Source organism: Melopsittacus undulatus, chromosome 14 (assembly GCF_012275295.1).
Source record: "Melopsittacus undulatus isolate bMelUnd1 chromosome 14, bMelUnd1.mat.Z, whole genome shotgun sequence".
Lineage (NCBI taxonomy): Eukaryota > Metazoa > Chordata > Aves > Psittaciformes > Psittaculidae > Melopsittacus > Melopsittacus undulatus.
In genome coordinates, this window is record NC_047540.1 from 1,401,437 (window position 1) to 1,416,946 (window position 15,510).

Sequence of the window (15,510 nt, forward strand, 5' to 3'; positions counted from 1 at the left end):
GCCTATGAACCATGCCCAGCACTGTCCTGGCTCTAGGGAAGAGCTCGCAGCTGCCTTGTGCTGCTGCCGGTGGTTTTGGTGCCTTACTCCAAGCACCATGGGGGGATTTGCTTGTGGTTTAGCCCCAAAAAGGCTGCAGGAAACCACCCCACTGCTCCGTCCGTCTGTGTCCGTGTTCTGCGGTGCCTCAGCTGCTTCCATCCTTGGATAGGGAGGGTTTGCAAACGTTAACCAAAGCCCACCCAAACAGGTCTGTGTTTGCAGAGCGGGTGAGTGACCCCATGCAGGTGACACAGACAAGGTGACCATGGGGACAGCAGGAACACCTCCATCCTATGCAGCTGGCCTGGCCGGCACCATGGACCTGCCCGCTGTGACCCCGCACCTCTGTCCCCAGGCTCTGGCAGCCCTGCTGCTTCCCAGAGCTTCCCAGGCTGGCTTCCAGCTGGATGTGTTCCCTGCTGGAGTGCACCAGCGCAGCAGGGAGGCTGCACTCTCAGGCACCCCTTATGTGTGAGCCGGTGCTTGGCTCGGCTGCAAGTGTCTGTGACAGCAGCGCTGCTGCAGCAGGGAGCACATGGCTCCTTCCTCACCCATCAATCCTACTGCGAGATAAACCCGAGGCTTTGTGCCTTTCCCCTGCGGATAAGCAGGGGTTATCCCTCACCCTCTGCAAGGAGAGAGACTTTTCACGCTGCCATTCATCCCTCATAGACTAAACAGACACAGCATGGCCACTGTCAGGTCAGGGCTGTCCTCTCGCTGCCTCAGCCTCCTGGTGACAAACAGAGGATGTAAGGTCGGTGTTGCAGGCTCCTGTGCTGCCCTTTGGAGGCCAACACTGAGACTTGCTTGGTTTTATCCTTCAGGGGACACAGGTACCCTGGGGTTGGGGTGAACGTGTCTGTGCCCCATCACCTCCCAGCCCCTCTTCTGCCTTCCTCCATTGCTCATGGCCACAGCACAGGGCAGCACCTTCCTGAAGACCCCCCTGAGACCTCTGTGCTCAGCTCTGTGCACTGGGAGCTGGCACCTGGGCTCCCCAACGGCTCAGGGTGAGACCTGCAGCTGAACTGGAGGCCTTGGGGTGCACCCATATACGGTGAAAGGCTCTTTCCCCTGTGAAACCCTCTGCTCCCTCCAGCCCAGCTCCAGACCCAGGGGAAGGCTGCCCAAGCCCCTGGCACCACACAGGGAACCCAAATCCAGCCTCTTAAACCCCATCAGCTGTGAATCAGGGCTGACTCCCAGCACCTGCACATGGGCAGCACAGCCCCAGCCCATCTCACATTAGGGCACCAGCTCAGCACCCGGCTGAGCACCCCCCCCCCCATCTTCCATCTCCTGCCTTGGGTTTCACTGGGCTCTGCAGGGAGCAGCCCCACACTCGGGTGCATTGCTCCATCGGGGTTAGTGTGGATTAAACCCCAGCACTTGCTGCTCCAAGGCTGGAGACCTGCCCAGGGCTCAGCGCTATCAGCTCCCAGGGCCGTTTTTCCACACCCCCACCTCTTTTAACAGCCTCAAATAGAAGAGGTGTGCTCAGCAAGGAATGTCTGGGCTCTGGTTCAAGCCCTGCTTGGTTCTAGTCCCTTGAGCTGGCTGCAGAAAGGGCCCCATCAGATTCCTTGTGAGCCCCACATCAGCGCTGCTGGAGCCCTCTGAAAGGGAAAGGCAGCAGCAATCTTTCACCCACACCCCTCGGAGGCAGCCAATGGCCAGGACAAGAGCTCAGGACAGGGGTCAGAACACACACAACAGTCTGGAGCCCTGTGCTTGGCTGGACGATGCCTTCCTCCTCCTCCTCCTCCTCCTCCTCCTCTCACAGAGGGCACACACGGCTCCCCCCTGCCCTGCCCTTGACAGCTCTCACTGTCCCCCCCTTGCTTTGGGCTGTGCCTTGTTCCTTTCCCCCATCGTGGGGGGAGCAGGGAGCACCCCATGGCTCTGCTCAGCACAGAGCCAGCTCCCACCTGCCCTGCTTCATCCCTGCGTGGGGCAGCGTGGATCCCGGTCCCACATTCCCAGCTATGGGCTAATCCTTCCTGCCTATTTTTAACCCCCATCCTCATCCTAGTCCTTTGTACCCAAACATGGAACAGAAGCTGAACCCCAGACCCCCAGGCTCTAGCCCCACCGATTTCTTGCTGTGACAAATGTGCTGCACCAAAGGCACCAGCGCAGAGCCCATGGGATGGGACAGAACCAGCACAGTCCCCTCACCTGGGGGTGCTGTACCCCGGCTGCATCCTCCCTGCCCCGGTCCCATTCCCCTCTGCATCACCCCAGCTCTGCAGGGATGCGGTGCTCCCATGGAGCAGGGCTCAGGGCTCTCCCCATCCCTGCTGTGGGATGAGGAACACAAGAGCAGGGGACAAACACCCATGGCCCAGCACCGGTGTCCCCACAGCCCCATTCCCTGCTCCACAGCTGCCTCTCCTGGTTCCAGCCCCAGGCTCCGCTGGCAGCACTTGGGTTTCATTCCTCCCTCCTCCCCCATTCCCTCTTGGAAAGGAGGAAAAGAATAGAGCCTTTGTTGGGCTGCTGCGGCCAAGGCACCGAGCGAGGAGCTGCACGGGGTAAGGGGCTGCCGGGCACAGCCGCCTGGCCTGGATTATGGCATTCCTGTGCCTTTGACTCGGGAGAAGTCAGCCCTGCCCCTCAATGCCTTGTAAAGGGACCTGGGGTTTGCTGGCAATGAAACACTCCAGAACCTTGCTGCTGGCTTCCCACTTTTATGGAAATTAATATTAATAGGTCCTGGAGTTCCGTCTCTGTACAGATATATACAAACAGGGAATGGTGTCGTATTTACATCATTAAGTTAATTAGGATCTATATAAAAAAGAACAGCTTTCCAAATCGGTGTCCTATGTACAGACAGCAGAGGTGAGCTCACGTCCTTGGCGCGGTCACATTGACAGTGTAATGTACACCAACCATTACCGCCGGCCCCACAGCAGCCAGGCACCGACGGGAACAAGGATCCTGCTCCTTTAGGGCTTTTCCTGCTCCTCGGGACCCAGCAGGGAATAGTGCTTCTGCCTCCTGAGGCACCACAGGGTCTATTCGTGTAATGTACACTACAGCGCTCCGTGGATCCCATGGAAGGCACAGGGCTCGTGCTCGGGTCATGGATGCTCTGGACCACAGCGGCTGCTCCAGCCCCGGAGAGCCCCAGTGCAGCTCACACGATGCTGGCCAGCTCTGTGTTGTCCGACTCGGAGCTGCTGTTGCTCTCCTCCCTGCAGGAAACGGGTTGGGAATGAGGCACAGAGTGAGCTGCAGCCCTACATGAGCTTCCTTTAGCAAGCGGGGCGGGTTCCCACTGATCCCAAGCACTTCACGCCATCACTTTGGAAGCTGGGATTGGGAAAACCAACCAGGCCATCCCTCACCCCACCACCCACAGCTCCCGGAGGGTTCCCGGACAAGTCACACTGTGTTCCAACCAGTCTGGGCCTGATCCTGCTCCCACACACCCCTCTGGCGTGCAGCGCTCCATAGCACAGCACACGCTCACCTCAGCTCCTGCAGGGCTTTCTTGTTCTTCCTCCGCTTCTCCTCGTCGATGGGGTACAGCTTGAACAGGAGCAGGCCCAGCAGGATCAGGCCCACGGGCACAGCCGACACCAGCATCTTCAAGGTGAAGTTCACATCACTGGGCTGGGAGCAGCCCCGGGTCTGGTACCCTGCAAAGCTGGGGACAGAAAGGTACCTTCAGGCAAAGGAAACTGAGCTGGTAGGAGATGAGCTTGTCCCTGCAGGCAGAGGGGCAGAGCCACAGTGGGATTGAGACCCCCCCATTTCCCTGCCAGCCCTTGGGAAGCAGGGATGCTCGGATGCAGAGGTGCAAGGCTGGCTCCCCCCCCCTCCCTGCCCTCAGCTCCCATGCAAGGACTCACTCTAAGCTGAGCGTGGAGATGCCCAGGGAGACGCCAGAGGTAAACTTGGTGAAGAAGACATAAAAGGAGAAGAAAATGGCTTCATGGCCATGGGAGTCAGGATGCTGCAGCTTGAAGTCATCTATGACATCCGGGAGCATGGACCTGTGCAGACAGCAGGGTGGTGAGCACCAGGACTGAGCCAACAAAGGGTTTCCTCTCCCTGCCGAGAGGATTTCCCTTCATGAGCTCTATCTTGGGATGAAAACATCCCGAAAAGGCCTCCAGGGATCTCCAACCACTGCAGCCCTGGAAAGGCCTCACTTGGCACCAGGACCCTGCACTCACCAGGGCAGGAGGAAGGCGGCTGCGACGCTGATCCCAGCTGCGACAGCCACGATGTAAGTGATGATGAGGTTACTGTCCAGGAGAACCACCACGATGAGGAAGGGGATGGCAGACTGGAGAGGGGACACAAACCAGGCTGGCACCAGCGGTACCCGACCCAGGCACCAAACCCTGCTTAGCAGCAGCCCTGCTCACCCCACATGGGAAACACCATCCTCATGGCTGATGGGGACCACTCACCGAGATGCCCACGTAGACAGCTGTCTTCTTCCCAAAGCGGGTGAGGAACCACTGCCAGAGGGGAATGGTCAAGGTGGCCGAGAGCTATGGGAAGAGAAGGGGGTGATGGAGTCATTCACTGGCGGAAAAGCTCTTTGCAGCAAGGAGCAGCCCCAGGGCACAGCCTCCCTCATCACATGAAGTCATGGGATGGTTTGGGTTGAAGGGACATTAAAGCTCCTCCAGCTCCAACCTCAACACCTTCCACTGGAGCAGCTGCTCCAAGCCCCTGTGTCCAACCTGGCCTTGAGCACTGCCAGGGATGGGGCAGCCACAGCTTCTCTGGGCACCCTGTGCCAGCGCCTCAGCACCCTCACAGGGAACAGCTTCTGCCTCAGAGCTCAGCTCAGTCTCCCCTCGGGCAGGTTCAAGCCATTCCCCTTGGCCTGTCCCTACATCCCTTGTCCCAAGCCCCTCTCCATGTTCCCTGCAGCCCCTTTAGGCACTGGAGCTGCTCTCAGCTCTCCCCTTCAGGAGCCTTCTCTTGTCCAGGCTGCCCCAGCCCAGCTCTCCCAGCCTGGCTCCAGAGCAGGGATGCTCCAGCCCTCGCAGCAGCTCCATGGTCCTCTGTTGCTGCTGCCCCAGAGCTGGATCAGCACCACAGGGGGGTCTATTTCCAGCTCTTCCCCCCACTCCAGGGCTGTCACACAGCCCTGCTCCTGCCCTCACCCCATTCCTCACCTGCCTCCACTCCTGGGAAGTGGAGCTGCAATTGGAGCAGGAGCATGGGGCCACTCCTGCCGCAGCACCCGGGGGCACAGCAGGTACCAACCTACACCCAGCTCCATCCTCAGTGCTGGGAATGGACCCGATCTCGACACCACTGCCTGCACACCCCATGGCCAAGAGCCAGGCTCCTGGGACCTTGGCACCTTGGACCTCTCCACCCCTGTGAGCAGGGAGCATGGGAAGGGCTCCACAGATGAGGAGCTGGAAAAGGCTCTCAAGGAGTTGTTTTGCTCCATCTTCCTGGCAGTAAACACTGAGATCCTTTTCTCGAGGGGGGGAAGGGAGATAAGTGGCAGGATTTGGACAAAAGGCCCCCATGGCTCCTGCTCTGCCCTGTCTCTGGCCGCTTCACACGGGAACAAAGGCTCCCCTGTTCCTACCAACTCGCCTGGGCTTTGCAGGACATTTGGCAGCTCCTTCTCCTGGGAGACCTTCGGTCACTGTCCCCACATCAGCCCATTGCAGCCCCATGGCCTCCATCCCCATAGCCCCTATTGCTCCTGGGAGCACCTATCCTGGCCCCAGGACGGGGCCATACTCACCATGATGGCCAAGAGGACGTTCTGGAACTCGTTGCGGAAGCCCAGGGTGTAGGTGCAGAAGAGGGCAAAGTTCCCCTCCAGCAGCTGTGGAGGAAGCAGATGATGGTCAAGAGGGGATGGGAGCCCAGCATCCGAGGGCATCCCCCCCATCCGAGGGCATCCCCCCCTCATCCGAGGGCATCCCCCCATCCGAGGGCATCCCCCCCATCCTCTCTGCCCGAGGCAGCTCCCAGCCCACCCGGATCCAGTCTGGTCCCTGCAGCCATGCCCAGGCTGTGCTTACCATGAAGGCCAGGGAGGTGAAGAGGAAGCCGGCAATGAGCTTGATGTAGGCTCCATGGTTCATCACCAGCTTCAGCCCCTGGAAGAAGGAGACAGGCTCGTCCGACTGCAGCTCAGAGGACTCTGGGGAGCAAATGAGCCCATCATTAGACCCACACAAACAGCAGCCTTGGGTGCAAGGCCATCAGTGCCTCTTGCCTGCTGCTGAGCACCCTGCCCACCTACAGCATCCCAGGGCAATGCCTCACGCACGGGTCCATCAGCCCCATGGCGAGGAGATGATGATCGGGTGACTGACCCAGGGTAAGCGGAGCTGGTTGCAGAGCAGAGCAAGGGAAGAACACAAGGCCCTGGACTTTGGCTGTGGTGTCACCCCGGGGTGCCCTAATTTGCACTGGCAAACCTTGGCCAGGCAGAGCTGTGCGTGATAACGTTTATCTCTGATGGAGCAGAGCAGAGAGCCAAGTCCTCATGCTGTGCTCTAATGTACCCTGAGGATGCTCTGGCTCCTGCAGCACCTTCCCCAGAGCTCAGCTCCTCCTGCCCCAATCCCCCAGGGCTGGAGCCATGGACAAGGGACCAGGAGCAGAGCCAGGGCAGCCCCTGCAGCAGCCACCATGCTCCCAGCACCCAGGATGTGGGGCCGAGGCCGGGATGGAGCTATTACAGAAGGCTCAGTAAGGGCCTCACCTCTCTTCTCCCGGACCCCCACCGACAGCACCACGGCACAGAGGATGTAGAGCCCCCCGATGACCCCTGCAGCGATCATGTAGGCATTCCTCTGGGGAAACAGGAGGGAATCATGAGCAATGGGGATGTCCCAGTAACAGAGGGGTTGGGAAGGTGGTGGTCCCCCCCCCCTTACTGTGTCTGTGAGCGAGCCGGTGTCGTGGGTCATGTTCAGCTCCTCCATGGCCACCGAGGAGTTGGCTTTGCCAATGAAGAGGGGGCTCTCGATGCAGGGGGTAACTGCCTTGCCCACGATCTGGCCCTGGATGGCAGTGCCCAGCACGGTGCCCAGCACTTCCACTGTCATTCCTGGAGGGAGAACCAGCAGGACTCAGCCCAGCTCTGCAGCTCCCACACATCACCAAGTGATGAAGCCACAGGGAAGGAAAGGGTCTGATGGGGAAACTGAGGCAAGGAGAGAGGCCAAGGCTCAGTCATGGCTGCTGCATGGCACAGAGAAGGAAGCACTCACGGTAGGCAGTGGCTGAGTCCCGCTCGCTCTGCTCCCTGCTGATGAACATGGTCAGTGCTGAGTAAGGCACATGGAAACACTGCAACAGCACGAGGAGAGTTAGCTCAGAGGTGCTGCAACAGCCAATGGGACCTGGGGCTGCTCAGCGAGGTGAAGGATCCATCCTCTCCATCGCTCACCCACGGGCCCTGCTGTGAGCAGAGCCCAACTCACCGTCACAAGGGTCTGGAAGATGCAGTAGAAGACAAGGTACCACATCACTTGGCCTCTGGAGATGTCCGGCACAAACCAGATGAGGAAGTAGGAGATGACAGCGAATGGGGTGGAGAAGATGATCCTATGGGAGAACACAGTGTTAGCCTTATAGGCACACAGCCCCCGGGTAACCCCAACAGCCCAGCTCTCCCCATTGCAACACATCCATTGGGGTTCAGCATCTGATTTAGGGGGCTCCTTGGATGCTCCCATCCCTGGCCCCATTCTCCCCCCCAGGCAGCCCTGCCATGTGTCCAGCAGGGTGCAATCCCCTCCCTTGTCCCAGCAGGGACTGGGGAGCAGCCAGGCAGCACAGCCCAGCTCCCAGCAGCCAAATGCCTCTCACCAGCTTGGCTCTGCTGCCATGGCCCCCCCCGAGCCTGGGGTCACCTCCGTTCGGGCAGGGATGGGGCAAACCAGGAGCCAACAGCAGCCTGGCTCCCTCTCCACCCTTCCCAGAGCTGCGGGTACAGGGACACACGATGTGAAGCACAACAGGGGATAGGGAAAGGGGGCATTGCTCAAGGGCTGGGCTTTGGCAACAGTCCCGGCACTGGCCAACGAGGGTGACGGCAGCAGGAAGCCACCAAGATCATCTCTTTGCTTCATCATAACCCTTGCCCTGCTGCAGCCCAGGCAGGGAGCAGCTCTGCCCAGCACCAGGACACCACAAACACCCAGATCCCCCCCATCCCTTGAGGAGCACGGGAGGAATTCCTCCTCCTCGGCAGAAGGGAGCCAGATGTTGAGGCTGCATCCACATCTGTTTAGGGATGGGGTTTGCTTGGGGATTTACGAGCACTGCACAGACTGGGGATGAGGAACAAAGTCGGCACAACCGGACACAGGAGAGAGCCCTGCGCACTCAGGGCTTCCCCTCGGCTGCGGGGACAGGGAGATCTTTCCATCGGGCTGACGTACAGGACACATGGTTTCAAGCTGGGGGAGGAGGAGGAGGAGGAGGAAGAAGGGGAGGAGGAGGAAAGAGGCAGAACCGAATCCTACAGACGGGGAGCACCCGACACATGCACATTCTTCTATGTACACGTCACCGACGGGACGGGGATGGGGGGGGGGGGGGTATGGGGCACGTTGGGCTCCAGCCGCTCCTCTCCCCTCTCCCGCAGTGTGGAGTGGGGCAGCGGTGAACGAGTCCCTGTGCGGCCATAGGGGCCCAGGGCAGCTCCGGAGGCTGCGGTGACGCGAGCGGCGCTCATTGGCCGCACCGGGATGGTGTGTTCCTTTGTGCCGCGCTCGCACACCCCTGCCCAGCCCCACACCCCTGCCCAGCCCCACACCCCTGCCCAGCCCCACGGCTCCTGGGGGGCAGGGGGGGGCAGAGCTGGGGCTGTTCGGGCACCGAGGAGCGGCTTCGGGAGCAGCGCGGCGCTGGTGGAGGGGATGCGGAGGCGAGGCCGGGATGGAACACGCACAATGGGCTTTCCAAAGGGAAGAACCGAAAGGGAAAGAGGTGGTGGCCATCGGGGGAGGTCCAAAGAGCTGCAGGAGCCCCATCCACCGGCAGCCGCCTGGGGCTCGGCCAGACCCTTCAGAGGGATAAACCCTCACACATGGGGGGGTTACACGGGGTCAGGCAGCAGCTCTTGGCCCCGGTTTCCCATAGGGATACGGAGGCAGCAGCTCCAGGAGGTTTGGACTCAGCTCAGCTCCATCCAGGCTGGACTCAAGAAGTTGCCATTGGTGCACAGCAGCGAGCGGAGGGGCCCGGCAGCAGCCAAAGCTCCGGCTCAGGCTCAGCCTAAGGAAGCCGGAGCCGTTTGCAGCCGCTCCATCCCCACCCCCGGCCCGAGGACAGAGATTACAGAGCCCGGCTCTAATCTCCAGACCCCAGCCCCTGCCGCACGCGCGGCTGCACAGCAGCTATTTCAGGCCGTGCATGGAGCCGCTGCCCAGAGCTATTCCAGGAAAGCCTGGAAGCAGAGGGTATAATCTGTGGGGGAAAGGACCGTGTCCCTCTCATTCCACTCCCCCCATGCCCACCCTCTTGGCTGCATTGTATGTCAGCAACCCCACAGGCGCCCAGGACCTGGGTTATTTTAGCACAGGACACACCATGTCCACGCTTTGGCATTAACACCCTGCAACACGTCATGTCCTGTCCAGGGGCAGGTGTTCACACACATCCTATGTCTGCCCTGGGTGCAGACACGAATCCTTCTGGGGCTTTACAACCCCCATCCCATCTGCTCTGACTCCCTTCGGCATCCCCTTGCTCAGCACCCTGCTCCCGAGGGCGGCAGAAGTGCTCATGTGCAGACATCCCGATCCCCAACAGCTGTTTCCCTGCCCCAGGAGCATCCTCGTGACTGTCAGCCGGCATTCCCACCATGGCCCCGCATCCCCCGTCCCTCCTGCCCAGGCGTGTGCTGCCGTCTGCTCAGCAGCCACCCCAGGAACAGAGTCCAGCATCAGAACGTGGCACCAGGACAGGTCTCGGGGCAGCAGGAGCTGCTGCAGGCACAGGGACACAGGGGACAGCCAGGCCCAGCTTGGGACCAGTCAGAGCCACAGGCACTGACTGGGAGCCCAAGTTGTTGGCAGCACCTTGGGGCTTTTCGGGGCACTTGGCACCTGACCTGGGTGAAATAGGGCATCAGCACGTCCGGCCCCACAAACCTCGTGCCAAGGGACACCCAAAGCTGACTGGGAGCGCTATGACACACCAGGCAGAGATGTGGGTGCTGCAGGCGGCTCTTACCAGGGCATCAGGCGGCCAAAGCGGGTCCATGATGTCTTGCTGATGAAGAAACCCACCATGGGGTCTGTGACAGCATCCCAGGCTCGCCCCACAAACAGGATGATGGAAGCGGAGAAAGGGTCCAGCTGCAGGAAGATCTCATGTCAGGACACACAAAACCCCATGGCCCTGGCTGCCCTCCCTGAGCTCCTCAGCACCCCCCCAACTGCACAGGGACCCCACAGCCTCATCCTCTGCTCACTTGCAGGAGGATTTGAGTCAGGGTGACCCAGTCCCTCTCATCATTGCCCAACCACGCTCCTTCCTCACCAAACTCCCACATCTCAGAGCAGAGCTCCCTCAAACCCCCCCACAGCCACCACGAGGTGCCCACGGGTGCTCTCCCTTCCCGTTCCACACCAAACGCTGCGGCTTTGTGGGCCGGTTCCCGATCCCACGGAACACACACCGCGACCCCGTCTGTTACCGCCCGGGGCAGCGAGGCACGGAACCCGCAGGACCAGGACCGGGACCGGGACCGATCCCCCCCCCAGCCCCAGCCCTGCCCCGGCCGTACCTGAGCCACGTCCAGGAGGTAGATCTGAAGGAAGAAGCCGAGCGCGCAGCCCGTGATCTGGTAGGGAGCCCCCCCGACGGCGTAGCACAGTTTGCTGCACACCGACAGCCGCTCCCGGCTCTCCTGCAACGGGATCCGCGTTAGAGACACCGGGACCCCTCACACCCCCCATGCCCGGTCCCGTCCGGTCCCGTCCCCCCCAGCCCCGGTACTCACCCTGCACCGAGCCTGGCAGCGGGCGGGCGGAAGGAGCCCCCCGGCCCGGGCCCGCTCCGCTCCGCCGCCCCCGGCCATGCCGTGCGCGATGAATGGGGCTGCGCCGCCGCCAGCGCGGGCCTTGTACCGGCTGCGCCCCGCCCCGGAACGGCTCCGCCTCCTCCTCCTCCTCCGGCCCGGCCCTTCCTCCACCCCCCCCCCCCCCTCCCGCTCATCCTCATCCCCCCCCCTCCATCCCTTCCCTTTCTGCATCCCCCTCATCGCAGTCACAGAGTGGTTTGGGTTGGGAAGGACCTTAAGGGCATCCGGTTCCAACCCTGGCTATGGGCAGGGACTCCTCACACTGGCACCCAAGCCCCCTCCAACCTGGCTTTGAACACTGCCAGGGATGGGGCATTTGTCACTTCTCTGAGCACCCTGTGCCAGCGCCTCAGCACCCTCACAGCCTGAACTTGCCCTGTTTCAGCCTGAACCCATCACCCCTTGTCCTGTCACTGCAGTCCCTAATGAAGAGTCCATCCCCAGCATCCCTGTATCCGCCTTCGGACACTGGAAGCTGCTCTGAGGTCTCCAAGCAGCTTCTCTTCTCCAGGCTGAACAGCCTCATTTCCCTCCATCCTCCTCCCCCAGGTACCCTCACTGATGGCAGAGGCTGCATTAGCCCACAAAGGGACAGGGCTGGAAGAGGCACCATCACCCTCCTGCCCCTTCATTCCCTATGGCACCAGCCAGTGAGGGCTGGGGGCTGCAGACCCTCAGTGCCAGCCCCAGCATAGCCCCACACTTAACCCCTCTCTGTGTGGGTCCATGGATGGGGCCTGGCTCTGCACAACAGCTTCAACCGGTGATGGAGGCTCCTGGTCCCCAGCACTTTGCCCTGTGCCACCGTGGTGTCCTCCGTGCCCGACAGCCACGTGGACACCGATCCCGGCACCTCTCGGCTGTGCCGGGTGCTGTTTGCTGCTGTTGGGTGCACGAGGCCTGTGCCACTGTGTTACCACAGTGACAGCCACCAGCTCTGCTCGGCTCAGGCCACCAGGGTCAAAGATCGCCCTGGGATGTGCTATGAGACGGGGCTGTGGTGCGGGGCTGAGCCAGCAGGGCCAGCGTGGCAACCGGGGCCACTGCCTGGCTGCCAATTGGAGCTGCGCTGGTCTGGGGACAGGGGCCGGTAGCTGGAACCTGGGATGCAGCAGCCCTTGCACTGGGGATGAGCAGGATGGGTGACTGCTGCCATGCAGCTCCAAGCACTCCCCAGTGTGAGCTGCACTCCTCAGGGTGCTGAGCTCAGCTGTGTCACTGCTGTCTCAGGGTTTCCAGCCCCCCAATGTGCAGTGGGTTCCCCTGCTCACAGGGCACAGCACAGCCCTGCATCCGGCCACGCTGGGTGCTCAGGGATGCTGTGCCCCAGGCATGGGGCCATGGGAGGCTTCAGGATGTCTGAATGTGCTCAGTGACACAAACACCCTGAAGCAGGATGAGGTGTGGGCACCACCCCCGGCCTGGCCAGTCCAGCAGAGACCTGCCTGGTGCTCTGTGCTGAGCTGGCTCCAGTGCATCAGGCACCCACAGCCTCAGGACAGACCCAGGCTGAGCTGGGAGCCCCACATCCCCCAGGAGGAAGGAACAGGCTCGTTCCTGTGGTGGCACTTGCCTCCTGGAGGGATCAGGCTCTCAGCTCCCCATCGTGTTCAGACCCAGCGCTATTGCTCTGCTCCCTTTGTTCCAAGCTTTTGGCATTCCTGTCCTTGAGAGAAACACTGAGGAATTGCCTCTTGGGCAAACGGAGCTTTAGGGGAACAATGAGCCGTGCTTTGTGCCAGAGGCTGTGCTGACAGGCTGCAGATAGTGCAGCCCTGCCTTGCAAGTGGAGTGGGAGAAACCAAAGACCGGGATTTCCTCAGATTAGGAGGATTTTCACTCACAAACCTGGTATTGCACAATTCCCCATGGGGGGTTTGGATCTCCCTCCTGAGCAGATGCACAGGGAGATCCTCATGGCAATAAATGCACCACCAAGGGCTGATGCCAGTGGGGTTGCAGCTGCAGCAGCTCCCACCAAGCTTGGTGTCCTCAGCAGGTGGGTAGGACTGGGCCACTCACAGGCTCACCCTTGGCACCAGCACCACGGTGATGGTCTCACAGGCAGGACTGGAACTCAAACACCCCTCTGACAGTGATGCTGTCGTGATCCCAGAACTGGGAACACCACCAGGCTCCTGAGGTGACCCTTTAGGGGCTGGGACCCAGGCGCTTGCCCTTGGGGACATGGCTGGGGACAGGGATAGGGATGGGAGCTGCTCCGGAAGATGACGGCTCCACCACCCCACCTCCCACCCACACCTCCGGCTGCCTTGGATCTGTCACAACCTGGAGCTGAGCAAGCGTGAGCGCATCCGAAACCAGACAGCCCTGCCAGGACCGGGAGCACCGGCCTGGGGACACATGGGGCTGGTGAGGGGCTGTGGGATGCTCCTCAGCTTGGGGCTGCAGAGCTTCTCCAGGGCTTGGGGCATCTCATAACAGAAGGCAGGTGTGCAAATGGGTCCTGGGGGGGTGTGTAAGGAAGCAGCAGGACTGGAGCTGATGATGCTTTTGCCTCCCTCTTCTCTGTATTTCACTGCCTGCTGTATCCAGAGCGGGTGTCTGCACTGTCAGGGGTTGCAGTCAGAGTGATCTCGGTGCTGGCAGCACGTCCCCTGCCCCATATGGCCGGGCAGGACCTCATGGTGCTTCCATACCCCACAGGGCTTGGGCTGGTGTTTCACAAGGGTCCAGCCAGCTGTGGCTGCTGCCCAGCAGCTACATGGGGACAAAGGGGACACGTTGCATGCAGCAGGCAGCAGCCACCCTGCACTGCCCACATTGCTCCGGGTGAGACCCTGGGGAGTGTGTCATGAGGATGAGGGGGACAACACGGGGCTGGGATGTGTCAACACCAGGGCTCACAGCCTCCACTGTCCATGGGGACTGCTATGGGGACAGGAGGGTGGCTCGATGGTGGCTGCTGCTGCAGCAGGATGGGGACACAGGCACAGAGCCCAGCTCAGGGTGCCCTGGACACCCATCAGGCTCAGGGTGAGTGTTTCCCATGGGGAAGCTCTTTGGGACTGGAGCCTCAAAGTCCATCCCTGCTGTCAGTGGGGATCCAAAGGGCACGGGGGACCCGGGCACTGCCTTGCGTCATGCACCGGAGCGATGCCAGCCGCAGCTGGGACAGGACTGGGGGCACACACTGGTGATGGAGCCCTGCCAGTGCCCTATGGCTGTGGGGGGGTACGGCAAGGGCTGGCCCGGGCTGTGGGTGCCCTCCCGGCCCTTGGGGCTCCCATCCACCACCACCACCCTTGTTTGCACAGCCGGCGCTGGCACAGGAGGTGCTGGGTTCCTGTTTGCAGAGTGCCTGGAGAGGCCGGATGAAAGGGGATGCGCGGCCCCCCCAACCTCTCCAGCGCTGCTCTTGCACCTTCAAAGCATCCGGAACCCCTTGAAGCCGGGACAAGTTCCTGCCTCTCACTGGGAAAAGCAGGGGAGGTCTCTGAGGCCTGCAGGGAGGGGAAGGAGACGGGGCTGAGAGCTACCGGTTGTAGGAGCCTTTGCTCCTGTGCCTGGAAACGTGCTGGTGTTGGAGCAGACGGGCAGGGCAGGGCTGGCTCTGTTCCCAACTGTGACCTCTTATCCCTGCAGGTGCTGGGCAGGATGAGCCCCTGCAGCAGCGCAGCCTTAGTGCCGACAGAGCAGTTTGGCTCCTAAAAGGAAGTGATGGCTTCATCCATGCTTCCCAGGGCTGGGAGCAGCCCCGGGCCGGGAGCAGCCTGGCTGGGGACATAATGGGACATTCCCAGGGCTCCCAGCCGGGCTGGGGACGAGACAGGCGCACACAGGGGATCCGGATGGTGCTGAGCTCCAGGCTCCTGCCGGATGCGGGACCGGGATGCTCAGGGCTGCTCAGGACCAGCCAGGAGGGTCCGTGGGTCGCTGCAGCCCCGGCCCCGCTGGCTCCGCCCCGGGCGCTCGGTCCCATCCGGGACCAGCAGGTGGCGCCCTGCGCCCGTCGGTGGCGGCTGCCGGGGCCGGGAACCGGGAGGGAGCTGGGGCACCGGGGGAGCTGCGGCCAGCCGGGGGCGGGGCCGTGCTGGGCAGCGCTGGGATGCGCTGGTTCACGATGGGCTGCACTGGGCTGCACTGGGCAGTGCTGGTGGCTGGGCTGCACTGGGCTGCACTGGGCTGTACTGGGCTGTACTGGGCTGTACTGGTGGCTGGGCTGCATTGGGCTGTACTGGGCTGTACTGGTGGCTGGGCTGCACTGGGCCGTGCTGGTGGCTGGGCTGTACTGGGCTATACTGGTGGCTGGGCTGCATTGGGCTGTACTGGGCTGTACTGGTGGCTGGGCTGCACTGGGCCGTGCTGGTGGCTGGGCTGTACTGGGCTATACTGGTGGGTGGGCTGCACTGGGCTGCACTGGGCCGTGCTGGTGGCTGGGCTGCACTGGGCTGTAC

The 15,510-nt window shown here is 61.9% G+C and overlaps 1 protein-coding gene across 1 annotated transcript; it reads right to left on the reverse strand.

Moving 5' to 3' along the window:
* Positions 1 to 2,721: 2,721 nt before the first annotated feature.
* Positions 2,722 to 11,129, reverse strand: MFSD2A (MFSD2 lysolipid transporter A, lysophospholipid). The gene is made up of 14 exons (XM_034069421.1): positions 11,012 to 11,129; positions 10,796 to 10,918; positions 10,240 to 10,364; positions 7,479 to 7,602; positions 7,266 to 7,344; positions 6,930 to 7,102; positions 6,755 to 6,845; positions 6,066 to 6,187; positions 5,783 to 5,866; positions 4,473 to 4,556; positions 4,233 to 4,345; positions 3,906 to 4,049; positions 3,524 to 3,700; positions 2,722 to 3,245 (listed from the first exon to the last, which is right to left on the reverse strand). The coding sequence occupies exons 1-14, from the start codon at positions 11,087 to 11,089 to the stop codon at positions 3,188 to 3,190; spliced, it is 1,575 nt and encodes a 524-aa protein (XP_033925312.1). The 5' UTR covers positions 11,090 to 11,129; the 3' UTR covers positions 2,722 to 3,187.
* Positions 11,130 to 15,510: the final 4,381 nt, after the last annotated feature.